General features: G+C 38.3%; 1 protein-coding gene across 2 annotated transcripts in view; it reads right to left on the bottom strand.

Annotated features, from left to right (window-relative positions):
* The window catches only part of astn2 (astrotactin 2), a 288,974-nt gene that overhangs the window by 92,965 nt on the left and 173,342 nt on the right, over positions 1-22,667 (bottom strand). For both annotated transcript variants that reach the window (XM_026173680.1, XM_026173681.1), the window contains 2 exons: positions 13,476-13,642; positions 10,600-10,788 (listed from right to left, as the gene is read on the bottom strand). In XM_026173680.1, the coding sequence (XP_026029465.1) occupies positions 10,600-10,788; positions 13,476-13,642 (356 nt within the window). The remainder of the gene's footprint in view (positions 1-10,599; positions 10,789-13,475; positions 13,643-22,667) is intronic.

The raw sequence follows: 22,667 nt of genomic DNA, 5'->3' as shown, positions 1-22,667 counted from the left end.
CTTATTCTGAATATAGCCTTCTATGAGCTGTCAGATAACAAAACCCTGGTGTTCAACCCTACATGTTTGAATGTGAATTGGACCCAGAACAAAGAGAGTCTTTATTCATCTGCCAAAACAAGAGTCCAGGTAAAGGCTAAAGCCTTGATGGGTGTATGTTTTAGTGCTAGGCATCTGCCTGCCAGCTAAATTATGTTAATTCCATCTTACCTTATTTTGTGAACCTTGACAGAGAGGTAATAAATGGGCAAGGTAAGAACATTCTAGGGTATTTGCTTTCACCGTAAATGGTCACCCTGAGTCCCAGTCTAGATGTTTTTTCATTTTTTTCATTTTTACAAACAAAGAAGCTCATCAGTTTCAGACGATCTTATAGACTCTAAAAGTTTTGATCATTCCCAACGTCAAACCTGTGGGCATGATGTTCAAAGCTTAAGGGAATGTTAGTTAACTGTGTGAAATGTTAACACAAAAGTAATTCCAGTGATTGTGGAGACATAAAAGAGTAATCCAACGGGATTTTAGTTTCTCTGATGCCGGGAGTACATAAAGACTGCTCTTGTCACAACATTTGATGTACTTTACTCATGGCCTAGATACTGAAAGTTGGCAGAAGCTTCAGATGTGTGCCAAACTATACTATATACCACTAGAAAAGTGTTATGAAATTGTGTTACTCAGTGACGTAGATTTCTAAAAGGGGTGAAAAAGAGGCCAGACTGTTTGTACATGTACATTGTGGATAAACCTCTGGTCTTTATGGGGGAAACTGATGTGAGGCTGGCTTATTAAAAAAAAAAACTGCTGCTGGCTGTGCTTTAACCGCCTTGAAATCAGTTATCATCTGCACTTTGTGTGGAAACAGAGCTAACCTTAGCAAATAACTCTGATTTATCATTGTAACAAACACGTCCTCTTCTTAACTACCTTGGCCAACATGTGTGATGTACGAATCTTATAAAAAGTCTTTTGGCATATGAGCAAGGAGAGCTTTTGGTTAAAATCACCATGTCTAAATTAATAAACATCCAAGTTGAACAACTGCAGGCTCCACCAGCACTCAGTTTAGCATCAATGAGAAATTATTTGGTTGAATGATTATACAAAGTATACCAGCTGTTTTGTTAATACACCACCTAAATGTAACACTTAAAAACCTCCTGTAGATATTAACAGTTAACCACATCACATCGCGCTGAAGCCTTTGAATTAAACTGTGATTCTTTTTTTCATACACTATATTGCCAAAAGCTCCCATGATGATACTACAGTCATACTGTTGTATAGAATATGATGCATTACAGTAAATTAAACAATCTAAAGAAGCATTTAAAGTGCAGCAGTATAATTGATCCATATAATACTGATTGTGAGCATTTTTTGGCAGAATAATTGCCTTTACTTTTGATACTTTATGCACACTTTGCCAGTAACACAGTTTTATGTGTAGTGTGGTGTTTCCATGGTGGTTTATTACTTTTGCTAAAGCAATGCTTCTTTAAAAATGTCTCTACCTCTGTTGTAATTGTCAGCTAATAGTAAATAATAATTTTAATGCTAACTATAGAAGTAATAATATTTTACAATCCTGAGCTGGGGATAGGATCGGGAAGTTGAAATATCCTGGAGGAGTACAGCAAGCTGCAGAAGGCTGTCAACACATATATAAAAACAAAAGACAAGCATGACATAATTGGTATTCTTTAATCTGGTCCAATTAATCTCATCTGTTTTTCTTTTTTGCCATGTCTACCTTTCTGTATAAATTGCTGCACATCAGAGCCACACCTTGCAAAATGAGTGCTCCATGTACTTCTACTCTCCCACATGATTTGTCTACATCTGTATGAGATGTTTGACTACTTTATTACATCATGCACAAAGCAGCATTTGGTGCACTACCCCCACCCCCTGCCCCAGCATTTCTCTCGCAGTTACTCTTTCCTAGTGTTTCGCTAAGTTTTGATTGGCTTTACTGTTTTGATTAAACTTTTTTTTTTCTAAACACATATTGCTCCCTTTACCAACCCCCCCCCCCCCCCCCCCCCCCTCTCTCCCCCCATCCCTGCTTTCTGCAGCCAAACAGCAGGTAGTCGGATACAAGCCTCTCTAACATTAGTTGATATTAGGCTAGGGTCTATTAGGTCCTGCCTCGCCATGTGAGTTACTGCACAGAGAGTGAGTGCCTTGGGAACAATCACACTCACAAACACCGGTGCACTGACTCACACAAGCAAACACATGCCCACACAAAGTTAAATCCAAACCCACACAAATGTTTGAGCACTGCACACAAAGCCCTCGCAATCTCCCAGACATGCTCACCTTATGTGCACTCAGTCATAAAGATGGAGGAATCACTGAGGCTTTAAGAACCTCCTCTTACCCTTACGCTTCCTCTTTTGCTAAACTCGGTCTGCTAAGGTGCCATGGTGTAAATAAGACTCAAACTTTCCAGAAAATCAACTGGAGCAATGTGAGGAAAAAATATCCCTTTTTGGTCATTCTTGCTTTTTCATTTTCATTTTCATTTTTTAAGTTTAATATCCAAATTATTGAATAAAATTGAATGACTAAATACTTATGTATCCTGTATACTTTCAAAAATGATACCCATCAATTTGCAGAATTAAAAGAAATAATGAATTGCATATGCTTTATGGCTATGTACAAGCTAAAGCAACATGGCTGTTTAATGTAGAGATAAAACCACATTTATAGCAGACGGGTATTAAAATAATAAAAACAGGACTTGAGCAAACAGATTGTGGAAGCTAACGGAGATGAAAATATTTAATAAAATGAGTTCACAAGAAAGAGCCTAATATTTACAACAAATAACCTAACCTTTTAAATCCCATTCACATTGAATATCGAAACAGCAGTCTGTGTGCATTAGTGTATGACATATAAACACAGGGCTTTGTCTCGACACTTTAATGTAATCAAGTATTTTGTGAGGCTGCTGTTGTACAATTGCGTTGGGTTGTATTTTTTTCATGTAAAAATAAAAGGCTGTTTTCAGCTTTTTTCACAGCTTGCTTGAAATCCTAGAAGAGGCCTTTCAATGTTGCCAAACTGTACTGACTGCATTTACACCTGGCTGCGATCCAACCACCTCCAGACATCACATACATTTCAGTTTCTATTGCCATACACTTTATCTGCAATTTACAATGCATTAGCAAACAACCACAATGCATTTGGGTCTAAATGGAGTCTTCATACTCCCAAAACTGTTAAATCCCACACTTCCCATTTATGCACCTAAATGGGATATTTGGAAAAGTCTATACTTGCCTTGCAAACATCCACGTTTCAAATGGCATGACACCAGTTTGTAATGGATTAGGTAATGGCTTTCTATAATAAATGCATAGACTGTGATAGCAAATAACACAGATAGCACTGATGGCGTTGTAAGAAGATATCTCAGCTAGAGAAAACTCCACACAAATACATACAAAATAATATAGAGCTTTTTTGAAATTTTAAGTGACACAACAACTATGACCTTCACGAATAAAAATAGTAGAAAGACTAATACAATACACCATACTGTCCTACATCTCAGTGTCGCAAGCTGTGGTAGCATTTATTTGTTTTCTCATGAGCCAGACACATTAAATTGGTATGAAATCTGTCGAAACAACCAAATGTTTGAATACAACAAAGATGCCAACCGATCTAGTAAGTAAAAATAATTATGCATGGAGATATATGACTATCTGAATATTTAAGTAAATAAACATAAGTACTTTAACGCCAGGATGTCACACACACACATAACTCTGTATGAGTTCACAATTCTGCCACGCACACCCACACACATATGTGCACAGGCAACAGTAAAGAGATAAACACTATGCTGAGAATTTAAGAAAGAAGGAGCAGGCACATATTTTGGAAGAGAATTAGGAAGCATCCCATCAACCTTGAGCAGCTTAACCCTTCACCTCAGCAGTCTGTCTCAGTGTCTCATGGCTACTCATTATATGGGAAGAAACTGCCTTGTAATGTTTGTTGACTCAACCCCCCAGTAGACGCTACCCTGTGTGCACAAAGGAGATAATTACTGAAAATTACTGAGGAACATGGAAATGTAGTTGTGTTTATGCCTGAGAGCTTTGTGGGCTCCTGGATTCACAAATTATTCATGTTGTGGTATCGTCTTCGCCTGAGAGGTGAGCAGTGATGACGACTTCTAGCAGAGTACCTATCAAAAGTGGTTTTGCCTGTTTCTTCTTTTCGGTATCTTTTCCCTTTTTTGCAAAAAACCCCATTATGCATCAACGTGACAAGAGTGACAGCATCACCTTAACAAAGCAATTGGAGCTCATTTCTTCTCTCTCTCAATCATTGCTCGTCTTTTGTCACAACCCAAACGTTTTACTGCATTTACCATGAGGCATTCTCACTCTGCCAACTATTAAGGAAAAAACACGCGAGCAATATGATATGCTTAAATGAAATGCTAAAATCAGTTAACTAGAGTCAGTTAACAGGTCTATAGAGAGCTGTGGGGTCAGGTTCCTGTGTTAATGCACTCTCAATCACCTATGATCATGTGGCAGTTCATGAAAAAAGGTGTTTTTTGAGGCAAGAAAAGGAGTGTAAACTTTGAAATGCCAGGAGGATAATCTGCCGCTGCTCATTACATGGTGTTGTGAAAACAGTAGTGTGGATATTCTTCTTTGGATCAGATTTGAATCTGTTTTGTATTCTGTATCATTTCTAAAAAAAATAGCATGCCTGCTTTAGAGGTTCAAAGTTGTGAGGCTGTGAGGCTCACCCTATCCCATTTGCTCTTTTAATGTATGATTCGAGTTGTTAATTGGTACTTAGTGATTGCAGTGGTGTATCAATGTATATATGTATGAGTCTGGCTCTCTCCTATTTGGATGCTGCCTGCTGCTTTCTTATTCTAAATTTACAGGACTAGGGTGTGCGTGTGTGTTCATACATTCACATTTACCCTTCATGCAGTCCTGTATCATAAAATGAGGCAAACTCAATTTTAAATGAACAACAACACATGACATATTATACTTAGTACACCCCATCATTTTAATAGCTTGTATAACGGCTTCTAACTTGAAGTGTACTGAAACAATCTGAAGGTTCTTTATCAGTGTCTCACATCGTTAAGGAGGAATTTTACCCCTCTTGTCTTTACAAAAGAAGCTTTGTAGGCATTCACTGAGGTCTGGATTTAGACTTGGTTCTTTTCTTCTTCAGCCATTCTGTTGTAGACCTGCTTTTATCCTCGGGTTCATTGTCCTAGAATACTTTGGTATTTACTTTAAGGTGCCCAAGTCCAGTAGCTGCAAAGCAAGCCTAACTCATCACTCAACCAACATGCTTAACAGTGAGGATGAGGTGTGTAGGTTCTTAGTTATCCAGGTCATGTTAGTCTTCTGTGCTTAAAAAAAAGGGCAACTGGACCTCTTCAAGTTTACCTCTCATCCAAGAGGTTAGAGGTGAATGAAAGGTGGAGAGTCCCAGGTATTTAACCCCTAGTGGGGTTTGTTCCCTGTGGACGTGACCCTGAGTGTTGTTGACCTACTACTGATCTTGTGAGTCATCACATGATCCTCAAGAGCATGAGCCTCGTCCTTTTGGTGGAGGTGTCAGCTGAGTCTTGGCTTTTCAATGTTGGGCCATGTGTTTGTGGAGTGGAGTGTTTTCAGTAAACGTGGTCCTCTGCATCATGGCCAAACATCACTGATTTGATCTTGTCTAGCCAAAGGACATCGCTCCTAAGCTTTGCTGCCATGTTCTTTTTAGAGAGAAGGGCTTTTTGCTGGCATCCCCACTAAAAGAGTCATACTTGTTCATGCTTTTTTTGTAAATGTACTGTCATGAACTTTAACATTTAACATGTTTACTGAGGCTCATATAGCCTGAGTAGTTTGGGTGCAGCATTAGAATTAGTTTTTCTGAGCATTACACGGTCTGACCTTGGGGTAAATTTGCCGGGACATTAACTTGTGGGAAGACTGGCAACAGTTTTAAGTGTCTTCCAGTTCTGAAAAATCTCTCTCACTACAGCGTGATGGACTTCAACATTTTTTAAATGGAAAATTATCTTATATGACTTCCCAGACGAGTTAAATTTTCCACAGTTTTCTGCCTTTTGTTTTAGGTTTTGTTAACTAAATAATGATACGCTGTAATAGGCCATGCTTTGTAATTCATCTGAGATTGTATTTACCTAGCACCTGCTTAGGACTAGATTACACTTAAGTCCTGATATGTAAGCCATTAGAATCAAAAGTGAGTGTACTTTCTTTGCACCATGGCTCTACAGTCATCTTTTCAGGCATGGGCTTGACACTGATGTACCAATTAGTGGCAGGATGTCATTATGGTGCATGTAAGTGCACAATTAAGTAAATAGAAAGGATGCAATCTTAGGATAAGTTTTGGCCTTTAGCCTGCATTCATTGTCAGGTTCCTGGATGAAACTGTAAAAAATATAATCAATCTTTTTGGGCCAGATTTCTTTTCCACAATGTTTTATACTTTCACATCCACATTTACGCATGTAATGAATGAATGCTTGAATGACATCGTAATATTGTGTTACAGTTCTGTAATTTACAGCAATATGCAAAAATCACTCCCCGGGCTTACCTCAACATCCTGTGAAAAAGCAAAGTGTGATCAATATAATACCAAATGTATGCAAAACAGTCGTAAATCACGGATTATATTTCATACTGAAAAAAAGACCTGTGAAGCTGTGAATCAATTTATACAATTCATCTCAATCATCTAATATTTCACTTTGAGGTGCTGGTGCATAGGAATGGGGTTTTGTGTGTGTGTGCGTGTGTGAGAGAGAAACCCAGTAGACTGTGGAGGTGAGAAAAATAAGGGCTGTGGAATAAGTCTTGCATCTGCATATCAAAGAAGGTGTGGAGGGAAGTGTAGAAAATGATGAGAATAAGAACTGTAGTATGTTTCTACAAATGCATAGAGTGTGAAGTAGGTTCTTATGGGAGCAAAATCATTACGAAGACAAAGCTAATGTTCTTTTGACAAATGACAGTGGATTTGATAAGCACAGTAAGTACCACAGTAAGATAACATGGCATAATACACATGTTTAATTAATGACACTGCAAGGCAAGTACCAACCTACTGTGAGCTGAGCCTTTCTGGTTAGACTTACCCCGGCTCAACTTTCCATCGTTAACAGAAATAAATTGAAACAAAGATGAAAGTTTAGTGGGGTCGATGAATACAAAATACATTCTGGTTAAACAAAAATTTTCCCCACAGAATTTGACACTGATTTAAATAATGGATACACAGAGTAACACCTTTCTTTTTTGTTTCCTCTAGTCTCTCTTCAAAACGTACTGAACCATGTACTGTCGGTCTATTTAAATGCTTTTCGTGTTTCGTTTCAGACATACTCTGCACCTAGAGACGTGTGCGTTCTTTATCCAAACAGGCACATCAGCCTGGAAGTGCACTTTGCCTGTCATCTGCATGTAATCAGCCAAGTGTGCCTTTAACTGCAGGGAACCATATAAGTGTAGCTAAGTATGCATCTTGCAATTAGCATGGAAATTTTTCTAGCTTCAAAGCACAGGTGCAAATTGCACAGGTGTAAGAAAATGAAGGCTGAGATGGAAAACAGGAAAAGTTCTCTATAAATGTTCTCTCTGAAGTGTGACTTAACTTCTTGGAAAGATAAATAACCACAATACCTAACTAATTCCAAACAGAAAAAGTGGATGGAGAGCTGTGGCTGAGTGGTCATTTTACTTGATGTTCAGAACTGAAAATAGGGCCCTTTTAAGAGCCAAGTAGATTTGTCTGCAGTTACCTTGACAGTGTCAGGGAAACTCTTTATAGAAATCATTAGTGAATTACAATTTTACCTAAGTTGAAAAAAACCCATATAAGTCTCAGCTAGAGCCAAAAATGTTTATCCATAATGTTTGTAACTTTGCAATTATCTAACTTTTATTTTGATGTCTTTTTTTGGTTTTTGACTGTCTCTTAAGACTTCCAAGTCACTGTGCCAGTGACCGTCACAGAGCACAACAACCATACTTAAAGGATGCTTAGTAATCAGCAAAATGTATTTCTGAGTATAGACCTTGCCAAACAACCTTAGGGTGTATAAAGGTGAGACATTCACTAAAAAGGAGGAACATGAAAAGTTAATAGTGTTGTAACTTCTCTTTGGTAATTCACTGTTTGACAATTTCTTCATTTTTAAGGGATTAATTCCAGCTATTAAGGGAGCTTTGATTAATTCTTGCCTGCAAGAAAGGATTTGAAGAAATTTAAAAAGAAAAAACATTAAAGAAAGTTTTTAAATTTCAAGAAATTTAAAAGCAGGGACCAAAAACACATTTTAACAATATCATATACACTATATTATTTTATATTGATCTCATAAGGTAAAAAAAACCAGTATGTCACTCATTGTGTGTCTCAGGTCTGCCAACGCTAGTTGTTTCAATTTTGTAATGTCATCAGAGTCCTGGTCTTGAGTACATGTGTATTTACTTTCTGTATTTAATATAGCCCAGCTCATGGAGTTGGAGCCTGGAGGATCAGGCCCCACTGTGCAGCCTACTGTTTGAGGGCAAAGGGATAAAGACTGCCTCTTTGCCAGGGTTTATAATCCTCAAACTGTGCCTTTGTCTCATCTGTCAAACTGTGCCTTGTTGAGTGTATTAGTGGAAGTTACCAACTGGTTTAGCCTCTCAAACCTTTAGGAAACCTTGGACCTTTAGTCCCCAGTTTAAGCTCTGGACATGTCAGTCTTTCTTCCAAACTGTCTAAAGATAACTCTTCAGTCCCTGTTTAACTTAGAGCTGATAAGGTGATCACAGGTAACTATCACAACTAACTGCTGAGTGGTTTCTGTTATATTCCAGGAATGCTTTTAGAACAAAACAACTGGTTGTGCATCAGAAGTTAGTGAGGTTGATGTCTGCAGCTACTCTTGGAAAAACCCGAGGCGTATACTAAGTGTCTATACTCGTCATTGTGGGTACAGAGAAGGTCGTCAGATGTTGCTGTTATGGGGGAGTTAAACCATAGCTTTTCATTCCTTTGAATGCTCTGAAGCCTCTTAATTTATAACGTGAGGTCCAAACAAAACTCTGAGAAAAATATTTTCAGTTTGTATTTACCTGTTCTGTATACTTTGGTAATTAGTTGACATTTCCTGAATGCATGAAAAAACAGTGTTAGATTGGTCATCTTTTACAATAACTCACTCTAGCTAATAGATGCATTAGTCTGATTCTTTCTGTTTAACAGCTTCTCTACGTTCCAATAACATCTTCAAGGACGCTGCTGACACGACTGTGTCGAGTGTTAAATCCCAAATAAATGAAACTTAATAGCATTTAGAACTGCTTCTTTTGAAAGCTGTTTATATTAAGAATATAGGGATATTAAAGCAGAAGTGTCCTTTTTTATACACTTATCTGTGGATTACTGAAATGCTGAATTCTCTGAGGAATTATGTGAAATTACAGTACCTGAATTATAGCACACTTCTGAGAGAAGACTTCACACAAACACCTTACAAAGGCTCTTATGTTAATATTATTCAAATTGCTTCTTTGACTATAATTTGACCATTTTAAAATGAAATTAATGGTGTAAAACTGCAGACTCGAAACACTTACCTTGTGTTCACCACCTTTACTGGGTACACGGAGATTTTAGCAGGACGACGATGCCCAAAGAAACTATTAATACATTCGGATAAATTCTACCTAGATCTAAAATTTTAGCCATTTTTGAAAGATGGAAAGGTTTCTCTCCGTTTCTTAAAAGTATGCACTGTAAAGTCATGACCCTGTGCCAAGCACAACTATTATGACCCATAGGGCAGAGCAGTTGAAAAGCATTTTATGGTTACCCTGCTGAAAGCAGTGCCTATATAGTATGCGCATGAGATAGTGACGACAGACACAGAGAATGTGAGATATAGGCTGAGCATGTTTACCGTGGATACTGTATTTGTGCATAAATAGACCCTATCATCTCTCAGTGTTGAGCATTTCCTCACAGACAGCATGTGACTTATCAGAGTGAGCCAGGTTTTCAGAGAGCTGACAGTTTAAGGAGAACTGCCATGGGATAAGTCTCAATCCTCACTCAACCATTACACTCTCATGCCCTTCTCTCTCTCTCTGTCACACACACGTATCTACATAGACATGCACACACACACACACACTGAAGCAAGCACAGACGCAGCAACCCAATGGCAAACCCTGACTACCGATTTTCAGAGCTGCCTCAATGTGTCTCTCGAGATGCAGAAAAACTGTTCAGATGTGAAACAGCAGGTCTCGAGGGAAGACTAAGTGTCTACAAGTTTAGTTGGAAATAATATAAAAACAGATTCTTTTTTCAATAGATAAGAAAACAATAAAAGGGAAAGAAAAAGCATAAACTTATAGAACGAGACACGATTCTAGGTAAGATTAAAGAAAAGTGAAGAACAACATAATGAACAGTCACTGACAATTGAAAGAAAAAAGACATGACGCATGAACATTAGTCTGTATAGTCATGTAAGTGTAATGCATGTACTTGTACACTAGTTACCGGAAGGTCATTTGGAATATCTGTCCCAAGTTGACTTGCTGGGTTTTGTTGTTGTATCCATGCAGCATCTCACCAAACAGGGTGTCATTGAAGTAGACATCCTGCTTAGGGCATTTTGGTCCATCACAGTTGTCTGACTGCAGGAGACAGGAGCGCCCATCGCCTGCCAGCTTGTACTCTTGTACGCATCTGAGGAGGAAGGAAACACTGTCAATACAATGTATGATATGCAATCTAGGAGACCTTGTTTACACTTGAGGTGAAAGCATAGTGCTGGCAAGATTTGAAACAGAAGATTGAGCTGTAGCAGGCTGATTGTGATTTGAAAGACTGACATTATATACAAGGCTGTTCCCATGTTCCTACTTTAATTTTCAATCTATAAAGACCAATACAGAGAAACTCAGCATGCCAAAATTGTACCGATTTTCTTTAGAATTCCCTCAGACTAATAACAGCCTGACACAGACAATCACAACCAATGTTTTGAAAAGACATTTTTCCAGGTTTTCAGTTTATATACCATTAAATCTACTTTGTTACTGTCAAAGCCAAAAAGGCCTTTTAAATATGCAAAGTGCTACAGTAGCAATTATCAATGGCGAGTTTGTGGACACAAGCACTCTGGTGAAAACCATTTTAAAACAGATTCCAGTGCCACTGGATTCAGCAGACTCTGCAGTTAGTCACAATTATAGCTTCCACTATTGTGTGCAATCCTGTCTTACAGACCAGGCTGAGCAGTTAGTGCTGCTGGATAGGGCTGAGCGCAGGACTCATGCAATTGTTCATGTCTCTTCACCTCGGTGGGAAGGAGATGTCAACTGCTGTTGGCAATACTCAGATCTGGTGGAACAGGGGCTTTCTGTAGTTGAAGGCAAATCTGTTTCCATTTTTGTAAATGAACAATTTGTATAATTACAGAACAAAGTTATACCATTCAGATGATTTTATTAATTTAATCGGTTTTTTTTCCCACAGGCCACTTTTAAAAAGCATTGTGCATTTATTACAGAACATGTGGGTATACAGGCTAGTGATTTAGTAAAATACACTTATGAAATTAAACAGGATATCATGGTAAATGGACAGAGCCTCAACGTTCATGTTTGCCCACAGTGTAAGGGTACCAAATGATCTGGGGAAAATGAGGACATCATTCCAGATCAGACACAGATCAAGAATGAGGGCATGCTTCATGTTTCTTTAGGCTTCTGCTGTTAGGTTTCCATCAAAAAGTCAACAGATGCATTTAGACATGTTTTTTTAAGTATCCTTTTATCAGTTATCAGGTCCCAGGAATTAAGCAACTTTCATTGGCATGATCAGAACAGTTTCCATAAATGATCAGCCAGTCTTGAGATATAAATACCCTCAAAGAAGACAGCTATTTAAAGGAAAATGGGAAGGACAACCCTAAAGCTAACAAAAACACTGACAGAAGTACTTCCTGTATTTTTGGTTACTATTTGTAGCCCTTTTTCAGACCTTTCATGTTTGGAGCAACAATATAATATTTAATATTGCTCCAGGAATATCACTGCTTTTAGAAATTGGGTAAAAAGACCAATATAGAAGTTCAGGTCTTTGTGGCAGAAATACTCACTAACCTGAAGGGTTTTATTCAGTGTAGATCATTCTTTTCTTTAACCTAACCTTAAAATGGTTCCATGTCCCAAAGCTGAGCACGTAACAGAAAAATTATGATAACAATAAATTCTAAACGAGAAAAAAATATTTAATCAGCCAGCTAAGAACGACCTTGTTTCTTTTTTCATGCAAACTCTAGTATCACAGGTGGAAGTCCTGTGTTTGACCCATTTGTTCACTATTCACATCTTTTCCAGCTGCCACGGACCACAGTGCAGTAGTTTTTTTTCAGTGTTTTTCATCAAGTTGCAAAGTAACAGTATGATTGCACTGGGGAATCTAAGCAGTCTGCACTCAAATGGAAACCTAAGTATTTACAATATACTGGGTACAATCAAAAAGTTCTATGAATAAGTGCAAACAAAAACTATACCTAATTGAAATTTGGCATGATTTCCCCTTCAAGAATATCTTCATTCTACAAAATGACCATCACACAGAGGCTCACTGCCAGCCAAAGTTGAAGTTTTTTAGCTAAGAGTCCATTTTCATTGAATGTCATGTCCAGGGTGATACCAGGATAATAGTCATCCTCTTTGTTTTCAACATTCACAAGGATGTGCACTACCAAAAGATCCCCCTGCCTCAGACTGTCAATGCAAAGCTCCATTTGTACCATACAGAGAACTTTGGCATGTGCCATGTTGTGCTGGAACTTAGTGCACTGACAAGGCTGGAGGGTTTTTTTTAATCTACACATATAAAATCCTCACAGACCAATCAGATTTGCCTCCCTGTGACTTCCACTGCTTCCACAAAATGAAAATCAGGTTAAAGGTTCACTGTTTTGACGCAGTACCTCCGTAACATTCAGGCACATGTGCCAAGAGAACAGAACGGGGTTTCCACTGAGCAGTCTAAAAATAGTAGCTGGGCTAGAAGCTGTGAACACGATCTCAGAGGTGAGATTCACTAATATTACTTGTATGAGGTTTGAATTGTTTGGACAAATTCATGCAAGTTTTCTTTCCACATCTTTGTATTGTGTATGTTTTTGTAGATTATGCTCGTAATGGCTATACTAGAACTGTATGATATGTATTTGTCAATCTATCTATATGGCTTTCTAGCTATAGTTTATTCACTGGTTATTTCGTATTTAGTATTTTTTGAAAATTTACATTTGTGTAATCGAACCATCACTCATGAAACCTACTTCCAAAGAAAGCTTTATTGGCACCCTGCAGATGTCTTCTCTTTCTCTATTTACTACTAGCTATTCTCACCCGCAAAACATGAGTACGTTGCTGGAACTTGGGTCATCTTCAAGGGGCACAAGCTGCTGGAGACACAGCTGTTCACAACCTCCATTGAAGCCATCCGTACAGTCAATGCCCCTGGAGTAGTCATAGCAACCTGAGCCATCCTTCATTGGCCTCAGCCCCTCAGGACACTGTAAGAAAAAGAAAGAAGGAAAGGTGGTGGGAGGGATACAAGCAGGGGGTGAGGATAAAGGCACAGAATAAGAATAGAGAAGAAGAGAGTAAAACACATAGGTCAGAATGTGCATTTTAATCAGGATTGAAAAGTACTGAGAGGACAGAGATAGTAAGACTGAGAAGATAAGACAGTAGTAGTAGGGAGTAAGACTTTCAGAAAGAACAAATTCAAGAAAAGAAGAATTTAAGCCAATTATATTTTTCTGATACAACACAATAAAAAGGTGGAGGCGCTTAAAGGATTAGAAAATTAAACAACGGCAGCTTGGAATCGTTACCACAGCTCATTTTACTACCTGAGCAGAAAGTCCCCCCTCAGTTCACACAAAGGCCTGTGTTATTTATTTATTTTTTTTTAAATGCCAGACAGAAAGAAAAAACTCAGAGGCGAAAGATTTAGACACAAGCACCAGCAATTAAAATGATTATCATTTGTGAAATCATTCCACGCTGATAGAAGTGTGATAAAAGAAAATAATAAACTTAAGCATTGCAAATGAGCCAAGGGATTTCAAGAAACAGAAATAGCCACTCTTGTTTGCTGGGAATTAAATCAACTGATACTTTTTAGATGGATAATAATTAGCAAAGTCATTAGTGACTCACTAAAAAGTGGCGCCCTACCTTGCAGTAAATTATTGATACCACAGCTTTTATCACTAGGTTGTTGTTGTGACATTTCATTTCAATATGAAGTATTAGTTCAACTTTGAGTTCCCATCAACCAAACAAAAAACAAATCACATTTATCTGAGTATGTCAACTCAAGCCAGAAATCTGAGGAACAACAATGGGTCCAGCACCCTAGTCATTTGCCTGGCTAATTTAAAGTGCAGAATTTAATTTATGAAGTGGATTTTTAAATGAATTATATTTCCTCCAGCATAAGAAATACTAATTATTCAGAACTGCAAAAGCAGCAGATGTATTATATAAGAAAGTTGGGCTCCATTAAAAATGTAATGTTACTAACAATAAATAACTTCTTGACTTAATAGCTTACGCTCATAAATTATATTGCATTATTCATCTCATATGTAAACAAGATGCTTATTACACAAACAAAACAAAAAGGTCAGACTTTTCTGCTGGCTCAGCTTAACTGTCAAGTCAATCAACATGCTGCTAAAACAATATTGATAAGTGTTATTATATCAAAAAGCATAAAAAAATGTGTGTGTGTGTGTGTGTTCATTGTTCTAACAATTAACAGAATATTAGCAGAATATTAAAATATTATACATTCTATATATAAATCATATATCATATATTTTCACTGAAGCTGAAGCTTTGCCGGCTCCACGATGTGAATCTCTCATACCATCACATCCTAAAGAATCTCTCATGGACTGATGTCTGATGACAGCTGAGCACAGTGAACTCCTTCTTATGTTCAAGAAACCAGTTTGAGATGATTTGAGCTTTGTGACATAGCATGTATCCTGTTAGAACCAGCCATCAGAAGATTCGTATGATGGTGGAAGTCATAAAGGGATGTACATGCTCATCAACAAGATTCGGGTAGGACGCAGTATTGCTATCATGCATAGTTAATACTAAGGAAGCTAAAGCAAGAAAACATCCAAGAAACTACCCTCCACATCATTACACCACCGGCAGAGTGATATACTGGAGTGAACCTTTGATACAAGGTAGGATGGATGCATGCTTTCATCTTATTTAAACCAAATTATGACACTACTATCCAAATACAGCAGCAGAAATCATCTTTCCAATCTTCTATTGTCCAGTTTTGGTCAGCTCATGCAAAGACGCGGTTTCCTGTTTTTACCTGACATGAGTGGCACCTGGCATGATTCTTTTCCTGCTGTAGCTTCTCTGATTCAAGGGCATTATTATATATCCTGTATTTAAGCACTAAAAAGTCTGATTGGAATTTTTAAAAATATATATATATTTCAAGAGACACCTGGTTAAGGGGCCAGCAGAAATTGCAGCAAATATAATACAAGTGAAGAAAGAAACACATTTCTTCTGGACATCTTGATGGCAACGAGTGGTTATTTCAGGTATTGATGCCTTCCCATCAGTTTGAAATAGTCTAACTATTTGCTCTGAGTTCTGACATCAACAAGGTACTCCTAGAGAACTTACTGCATACTTGCAGCTCACTGGATATTTTCTCTTTTTTGGACTATTCTCTGCAAACCCTAGTCATGGCTGTGCAGGAAAATCCCAGGAGATCAACAGTTCCTGAATTACTGAGATCAGACAGTTTGGCATCAGCAACGTTGTATCACCTTTCTTCTCCATTCTGATGGTGAGTTAATAATAATAATGGTTTATATAACGATTTATATAGCGCTTTTCAAGGCACCCAAAGCGCTTTATAATACCACTATTCATTCACTCTCACATTCACACACTGGTGCAGGCAAGATACAGTTGTAGCCACAGCTGTCCTGGGGCAGACTGACAGAAGCGAGGCTGCCATATCACGCCATCGGCCCCTCTGGCCAACACCAGTAGGCGGTAGGGTAAAGTGTCTTGCCCAAGGACACAACGACAGAGGGATCAAACCAGCGACCTTCCGGTTACAGATGCGCTTCCCAAACCCCTGAGCCACGGTAGCCCTAGAGTTTGAACTTTAGCTGGTCATCTTGAATGCACTGAGTTGTTGCTATGTGATTGACTGATTAGATATTTGGATTATTTGTTGCATTTTTTAACATTTGTTTTCTAGTTGGCAATTTTTTATAACTGCACCAGGAAGGCCACATCCAACTACTGCAGTATACAGCAATAACCTTTGAATTAGCTTAACTAAACAGAAAACAAATCATTCCTCTGTGTAGTGAGAACCAGGATCCAGTAGCCCTGACTTTCACAAGTTAACGTATGTCATTACTGAGATGTTATATAATGTTTCCTACAAAGTGTGACATTACATGCTGGAAAACAACAACAGAATTACCACCCCATATGAGTTTCCAGTAGGATGCATATAGTCTCAGAGATACTATAAATAGTTTCCATCTCATCTTTGAATATTTGACAGGTTTTAGCTGTGGTCAATTTACACTTTCAGATGTGAGCCACATGCTGAAAATGTGTTGGTTTTGCCAGCCTTTCAGTTTCAAGTGTTGCTGTAATGTCTTCCTTGCTTGTATTGATATCTGCCTCTCTTTGCTAAGAAACGAGGACTGTGAGAGACTGAGTTACATCAGTTTTCTAGTCCACAGTTCAATTCTTTCACTAACTGCTACTCTGACTCATCTAGACTCCTCAAGTTTTGTGTGCCAGCATAGGATATTTTTGTAGGCGTGCAATGACAAACAGCTAAAATGTCTGCTGGTTGTGGTGTATTTATTCTTAAAGAACAAAAAAACCCAAAAACAAAACAATGCTATATACTAAACACTACATATTTCTCAAAGTTCAGAAAGTTAAATGACTTTATTATTTCTCTGAGAACTTTTTCTTAGGTTAGGAAGCACAAAGGAAGAGGTGGTGTTAAAGGGTCTAGTGCACGTAAGGAAGGTTCACTGACATCATTAGTCACATGCCTGCAGACACAGTTGTATAGACGCTAAAGGGAAAACTATGTGTAGCTATTTATTAATGACTGACATAGGCAAGGACTCACATCCAAAGGCACCCTTTTTCCCTCAGTTCTGGTCATCAGATGAGAAGGAAAACAACAGAGAAGTGGTATATATTGTTGTTTTGGACTAGAACAGTTGGCATTTCTACCTCCTAGAGATAGAGGCGTACGAGGTGTGTGAACTTTTATCTCCAACAGCTTTCAACTATCATAGTCGTTATGTTTCCCTGGTTTTCTGCTTAAAGATTTCCAAAGAGATTATTAATCTCATTAAATCCAGCAGAACTGTACAATTTAAGTAACACCATTTATTAGTAACTACAACAACACATAACATATTAGCATTTCTGGAAACAAATGCTTTATAGTAGAACCATTTAAAGGCCATCTTTTCTTTCTCTTTTGCTCAGACTGTTTCAAATCCTCATTTAGTCCAAAACAATGATCATCAGGATCAATCTTATTTTGAAAGGTTTCCTGAGATCAGAAATAAGACTTTTTCTTTGGCATAAGCCTTCTGGAGAAACAATTACATAAATCATATGGTTGTTTTAAATAAAGCTTATGCAATACAGGACATTAGCAGAGAAATCAAGTTAGAAATGAGATAAAGACTAATAATGTTAGAGATCTTTGGAAATGCATGAAGTCTATTAGAAAAGTATTAGAAAAAATGGGAATGTTCATTAACTGTCTAATACATCTAAAACACTTAGGCCATTTATATGTATAAATATATATTTAAAAAATCCCCATTCGGCCTGGGTGCAGTCTTTATCCTCTAAGCTCAGGTCCTCTTTCAGTGTCCTGAGAGCTTGCAGATCTTGCTTAATATCTTTGTTGTTCCTAGCAAGAGACTTGCCCTTTGTAAATAGGATAACCAGGTGTCACACGTGGAGGAGTACAAAGAAGCTTTATCCTTTGTCCCCATTCCCAGATACTGAGTCAATGTTCTGCAGTTGGTCTGGCTCTAGTTTTCAGTCATCACTGCAGGAGAGACACATTTACACAGTATTGCTCATATCCAGAGGCTGTGAAGAAAGCGAGCAAATATATCATCGTGGGTCAAAAAAGCTTTGCAGATTTTTCGTGGAACATGGTGAACAAACAAGCAAAAGGAAATGCAGCAACAAATATTAAATCGATTGAAGCTGGTGGAAGTCAAGCGAGTTTTTGCACTTTTTGTACCTTTTTTTGACATGAAGTGACACAGTAAGGAAGTAAGCAGGTGAGTCTCACACAAAGTATGGAAAAGTGTGTCTCGCAGATGTGCCCTTTGCTTTGGTCTGACATGCTGTTGCTGCTCTAGTGCAACATCCAGTAGTTTGCTTATTGCTCCGTTACTCAGTTTAAGACTTTTCTAGTAGATAAAGTGTGCCAAAAGCTCTGAAATATCTACCAGTAAATTCTTAAAATGAGTTGTTATATACACTGATCAGTCATTACATTATTATTAGGTGTTAGTTGAAGTGAATAACATGATTATCTCAACTTATTATCTCCACAAGGATCTTTCTACCTACCTACCTATCTATAAATCACAGTTTCTTTAATATCACATGGATGACCATTGCATTTGTATATGTTACTTGGGAATGCCCGTTACTAGCATGCACTACGGGAAGAAAGCAAGCTGCTGGAGGCAGTGTGATGGTTTGGTCAATGTTCTGCTGTGAAACCTTGGGTCCTGCCATCCACGTAGATGTTACTTTGACACATACCACCCACCTAAGCATTACTGCAGACCACATACACCCTTTCATGGAAACAGTATTCCCTGATGGCGGTAGCCTCTTTCAGCAGCGTAATGTGATCTGCCACAAAGCAAAACGTTTCAGGAATGGTTTAAGAAACAGAACAATGTGTTTAGGTGTTGTGTCTGTGGGATGTGCTGGATAAACAAATAGATGCCCTACTGCACAACATACAAGAATTACAGGATCTGTTGCTAACATTTTGGTGCCTCAACAGGTCAGGGCTGATTTAGCAGCAATGCAATATTAGTCTGGTGGTCATAATGTTATGCCTGATTGGTGTATATATGAAGTGAAAAATGTAGATGTGAGGACAATCTAGGCAGTGAACAAGCACAGGAGCTGACACTTTCACACATGTCGGGCTTTAATTTATACACTTTTCTGTATCAAATTCATGCCTCAAGGATGCGTTTTCCATTCTCAATAATCTACACTAACAAGTGCTCAAGTAAGTACAGAAAATAGTCTGTCTTGCATTGAACTTAGTCAAAGGAGAGGTGAAAGTTCTTCTGATTGTTGGTTTGCATGCCAAGGCTTTATTTTTGCTCAAAAGTTCTCTGAGGCCCAAGAGCACAATTTAGAATCCTACGCGATCATCACCCACCTGTGCTTCAGAACTGTCTTAGAAGGGATCAAGGCTGTTTGTCTCCACTTATGAGAAGATTAAACTCATAATTCGATGTCTCATAATTTAAACATTGTGTTATGTTATAATATCTGTCTGTATGAAGATGAAATTAATGCAGTATGGGTACACTTCCTTTTAATTTTATCCTTTTTTTAAATTTGTATTTTTGTTTATATTGCAGGAGTCATTTTTGGATTTTATAAAACATATTATTCAATTACATTTGTTGATCTCCTGAGAAAACCAAAGCCAGAAACAAAAAAGAAAAAATATGAATTATGCATTGCTCATGTGTGTTCTACACAAAATCCCATATGTTCAGCATTCGGTGGAAGAGCACTTTAGTCTCTGACAAGATTGGAGTTATTCATCACATTAGAGCAGAGCTGTGGGAATAGCTATCTGTAATTCAGAATTGCTATGCAGCTCTCTGTGGTTGAATGAAAGTTCTTAAGGTTAGCCATTAGTGCAGCCCATGAGCTACTTGCTCTTTCTGCCTGGACAACTCTCCAAAGACACAAGGGTTCGGGAGTGGAACAATTTGTATTTGAGACAAATGAATTCCACTCAGTTCTTCTGAAGCGATTCTGTGATGGCAGCACACCAAGAACAAGCCAGTAGTGAGAACTTTTATACTTGTAGACACAACTTTCTTGCATCTTATTTTGTTTGTATAGTAAATCATCTTGACAGCTGATCACTAATGTATAATTAAAACAAATGGTAATTTTATATAATTTGTATGTTATTTAATATATTAAATATTTAAAGGAACGTGTTTATATATATTTTTTTGTCTTTTAGAGGGTTTAACTGCATGTTTAAATGTGATGGATTTGAGGCTTTTATATTAGTGTTCAGCCTTTAAACCTTGTCCCTGAACGTAGACACTTGACATCAATGTAGAACACCCATCATCGAGGGTAGCATATGTATGTACTCTCTGGGGGCTATTTAAGGGAGAATTTCATGACAGCATTAAGAATGGGACTAATGGCATTTCACTCCTGTTAATTCCTTGCGGAGTAAAAGTGCAGGGTAAGTAGGCCTGAAGAAATTAACAAAAAATGAGTGAAGAAAGTGTGTAAGAAATATAGCTGTACATGTAGCCGATCTTTCTGCACATTATACACTGCACATAGATCACCCCTCCAAATTAACATTCTGAATGAATGCAAGTCATTTCCCCAATCACCCATTAGGGCTTCTGCCTAAATCAGGAACTGAGTATAATCTATTTAGAACTCTTTTCCATGACGATCATCTCAAAATTAAGATGCTAGATGTTTGTACTTAGTAGCAATCAGATATTTTGGAGAAGGAAAAGGCAGTGTGAAAAGCTGAGGATAATAAAGAAACAATATGTTTAAAAGATGTGAACTGGGTCTTCCACGGGACAAGAAAATATATATATTTAGAAAAAAAACAGGAGAGCTTTAAATAACAATGGCAGGCAGAGGAAAAAAATCAAATATTTTAAAAGCACATTCGACAGCCTAATCTAGTTTAGAGATGGCAGTGATGCATGCCCTGCGGCTCTTCTGCTGCTTAAATGTGTTAAATTAGGCTCCACAGTTTTATTGCCCTAAGAGCAAACAAACTTACTAAAGAATGTATTGCATCTTGTGAGTTTAACTGGGATATCCCAGTTTGGAGGTTTATCCTAGTTTTGATGACATCTGGGATATGAGATTTATGTGCAACACAGACAAATCTGGTTTTGCATGTCCCTGTACACATTGGCAAATATTAGTATCCTTTTTGCTAATTAGTGCTTGGTATTTGCACAGGTGGCTGTGATGTCTGTAAACATACACTGTTAGTTTTGGAAGTGCTGACAAAATCTGACATTTGGAAGACTAGCATCCTGCAATCTATTTAGAGACTTGTCGGCATCTAGGTACAATCACTCATCCAAAGTAAAAAGTATATTACATTGTTTTTTATTACAAAAAGTGAAAAGAAATATGTATCTTTCCATGCTTCAAAAGTAAGGCTCTATTACTGAGCCTTATACTGTTTTATATCAATTGGCTATAGTGCCCTCCCAGATAGTTAACAGCATGCGCTTTGGATATACACAGCACATCCACCCTTATCTGGATTTTGAGCTAGAGCTAATCCATTTAATATAGTACAGTTGTGATGTAACGTATAAATGTGCAAAGTTAAAAATAAGATGGGTTAACAAATCATGAGAGGGACATGTGTGTACATACACTCAACAAAAATATAAACGCAACACCTTTGTTACTGCTCCCATTCCCCATGGGATGGACGTAGAGACCTAAAATTCATTCCAGATACACAATATAACCATCCCTCCCAAACAGTGGTCACAAATCAGTCCAAATGTGTGGTAGTGGGCACATCTGCTATATTGAGATAATCCATCCCACCTCACAGGTGTGCCACATCAGGATGCTGATCTGACATCATGAGTAGTGCACAGGTGTACCTCAGACTGCCCACAACAAAAGGCCACCCTGGAATGTGCAGTTTTGTCTCACAGCAAAATGCCACAGATGCCACAAGCAATGAGGGAGCGTGCAATTGGCATGCTGACAGCAGGAATGTCAACCAGATCTGTCGCCCGTGCATTGAATGTTCATTTCTCAACCATAAGCCGTCTCCACAGGCGTTTCAGAGAATATGGCAGCACATCCAACCGGCCTCACAACCGCAGACCTCGTGTAACCACACCAGCCCAGGACCTCCACATCCAGCAGGTTCACCTCCAAGATCGTCTGAGACCAGCCACCCAGACAGCTGCTGGAACAATTGGTTTGCACAACCAAACAATTTCTGCACAAACTGTTAGAAACCGTCTCAGGGACGCTCAACTGCATGCCCGTCGTCCTCATCGGGGTCTTGACCTGACTCCAGCTCGTCGCCGTAACAGACTTGTGTGGGCAAATGCTCACATTCGATGGCGTCTGGCACGTTGGAGAGGTGTGCGCTTCACGGATGAATCATGGTTCACATTGTTCAGGGCAGATGGCAGCTGAGAATGTCCCAGTTCTTGCATG

This window comes from Astatotilapia calliptera, chromosome 7 (assembly GCF_900246225.1).
Source record: "Astatotilapia calliptera chromosome 7, fAstCal1.2, whole genome shotgun sequence".
Lineage (NCBI taxonomy): Eukaryota > Metazoa > Chordata > Actinopteri > Cichliformes > Cichlidae > Astatotilapia > Astatotilapia calliptera.
The sequence above is the reverse complement of the archived record's forward strand: the minus strand, read 5'-3'. Positions and strand labels throughout refer to the sequence as shown.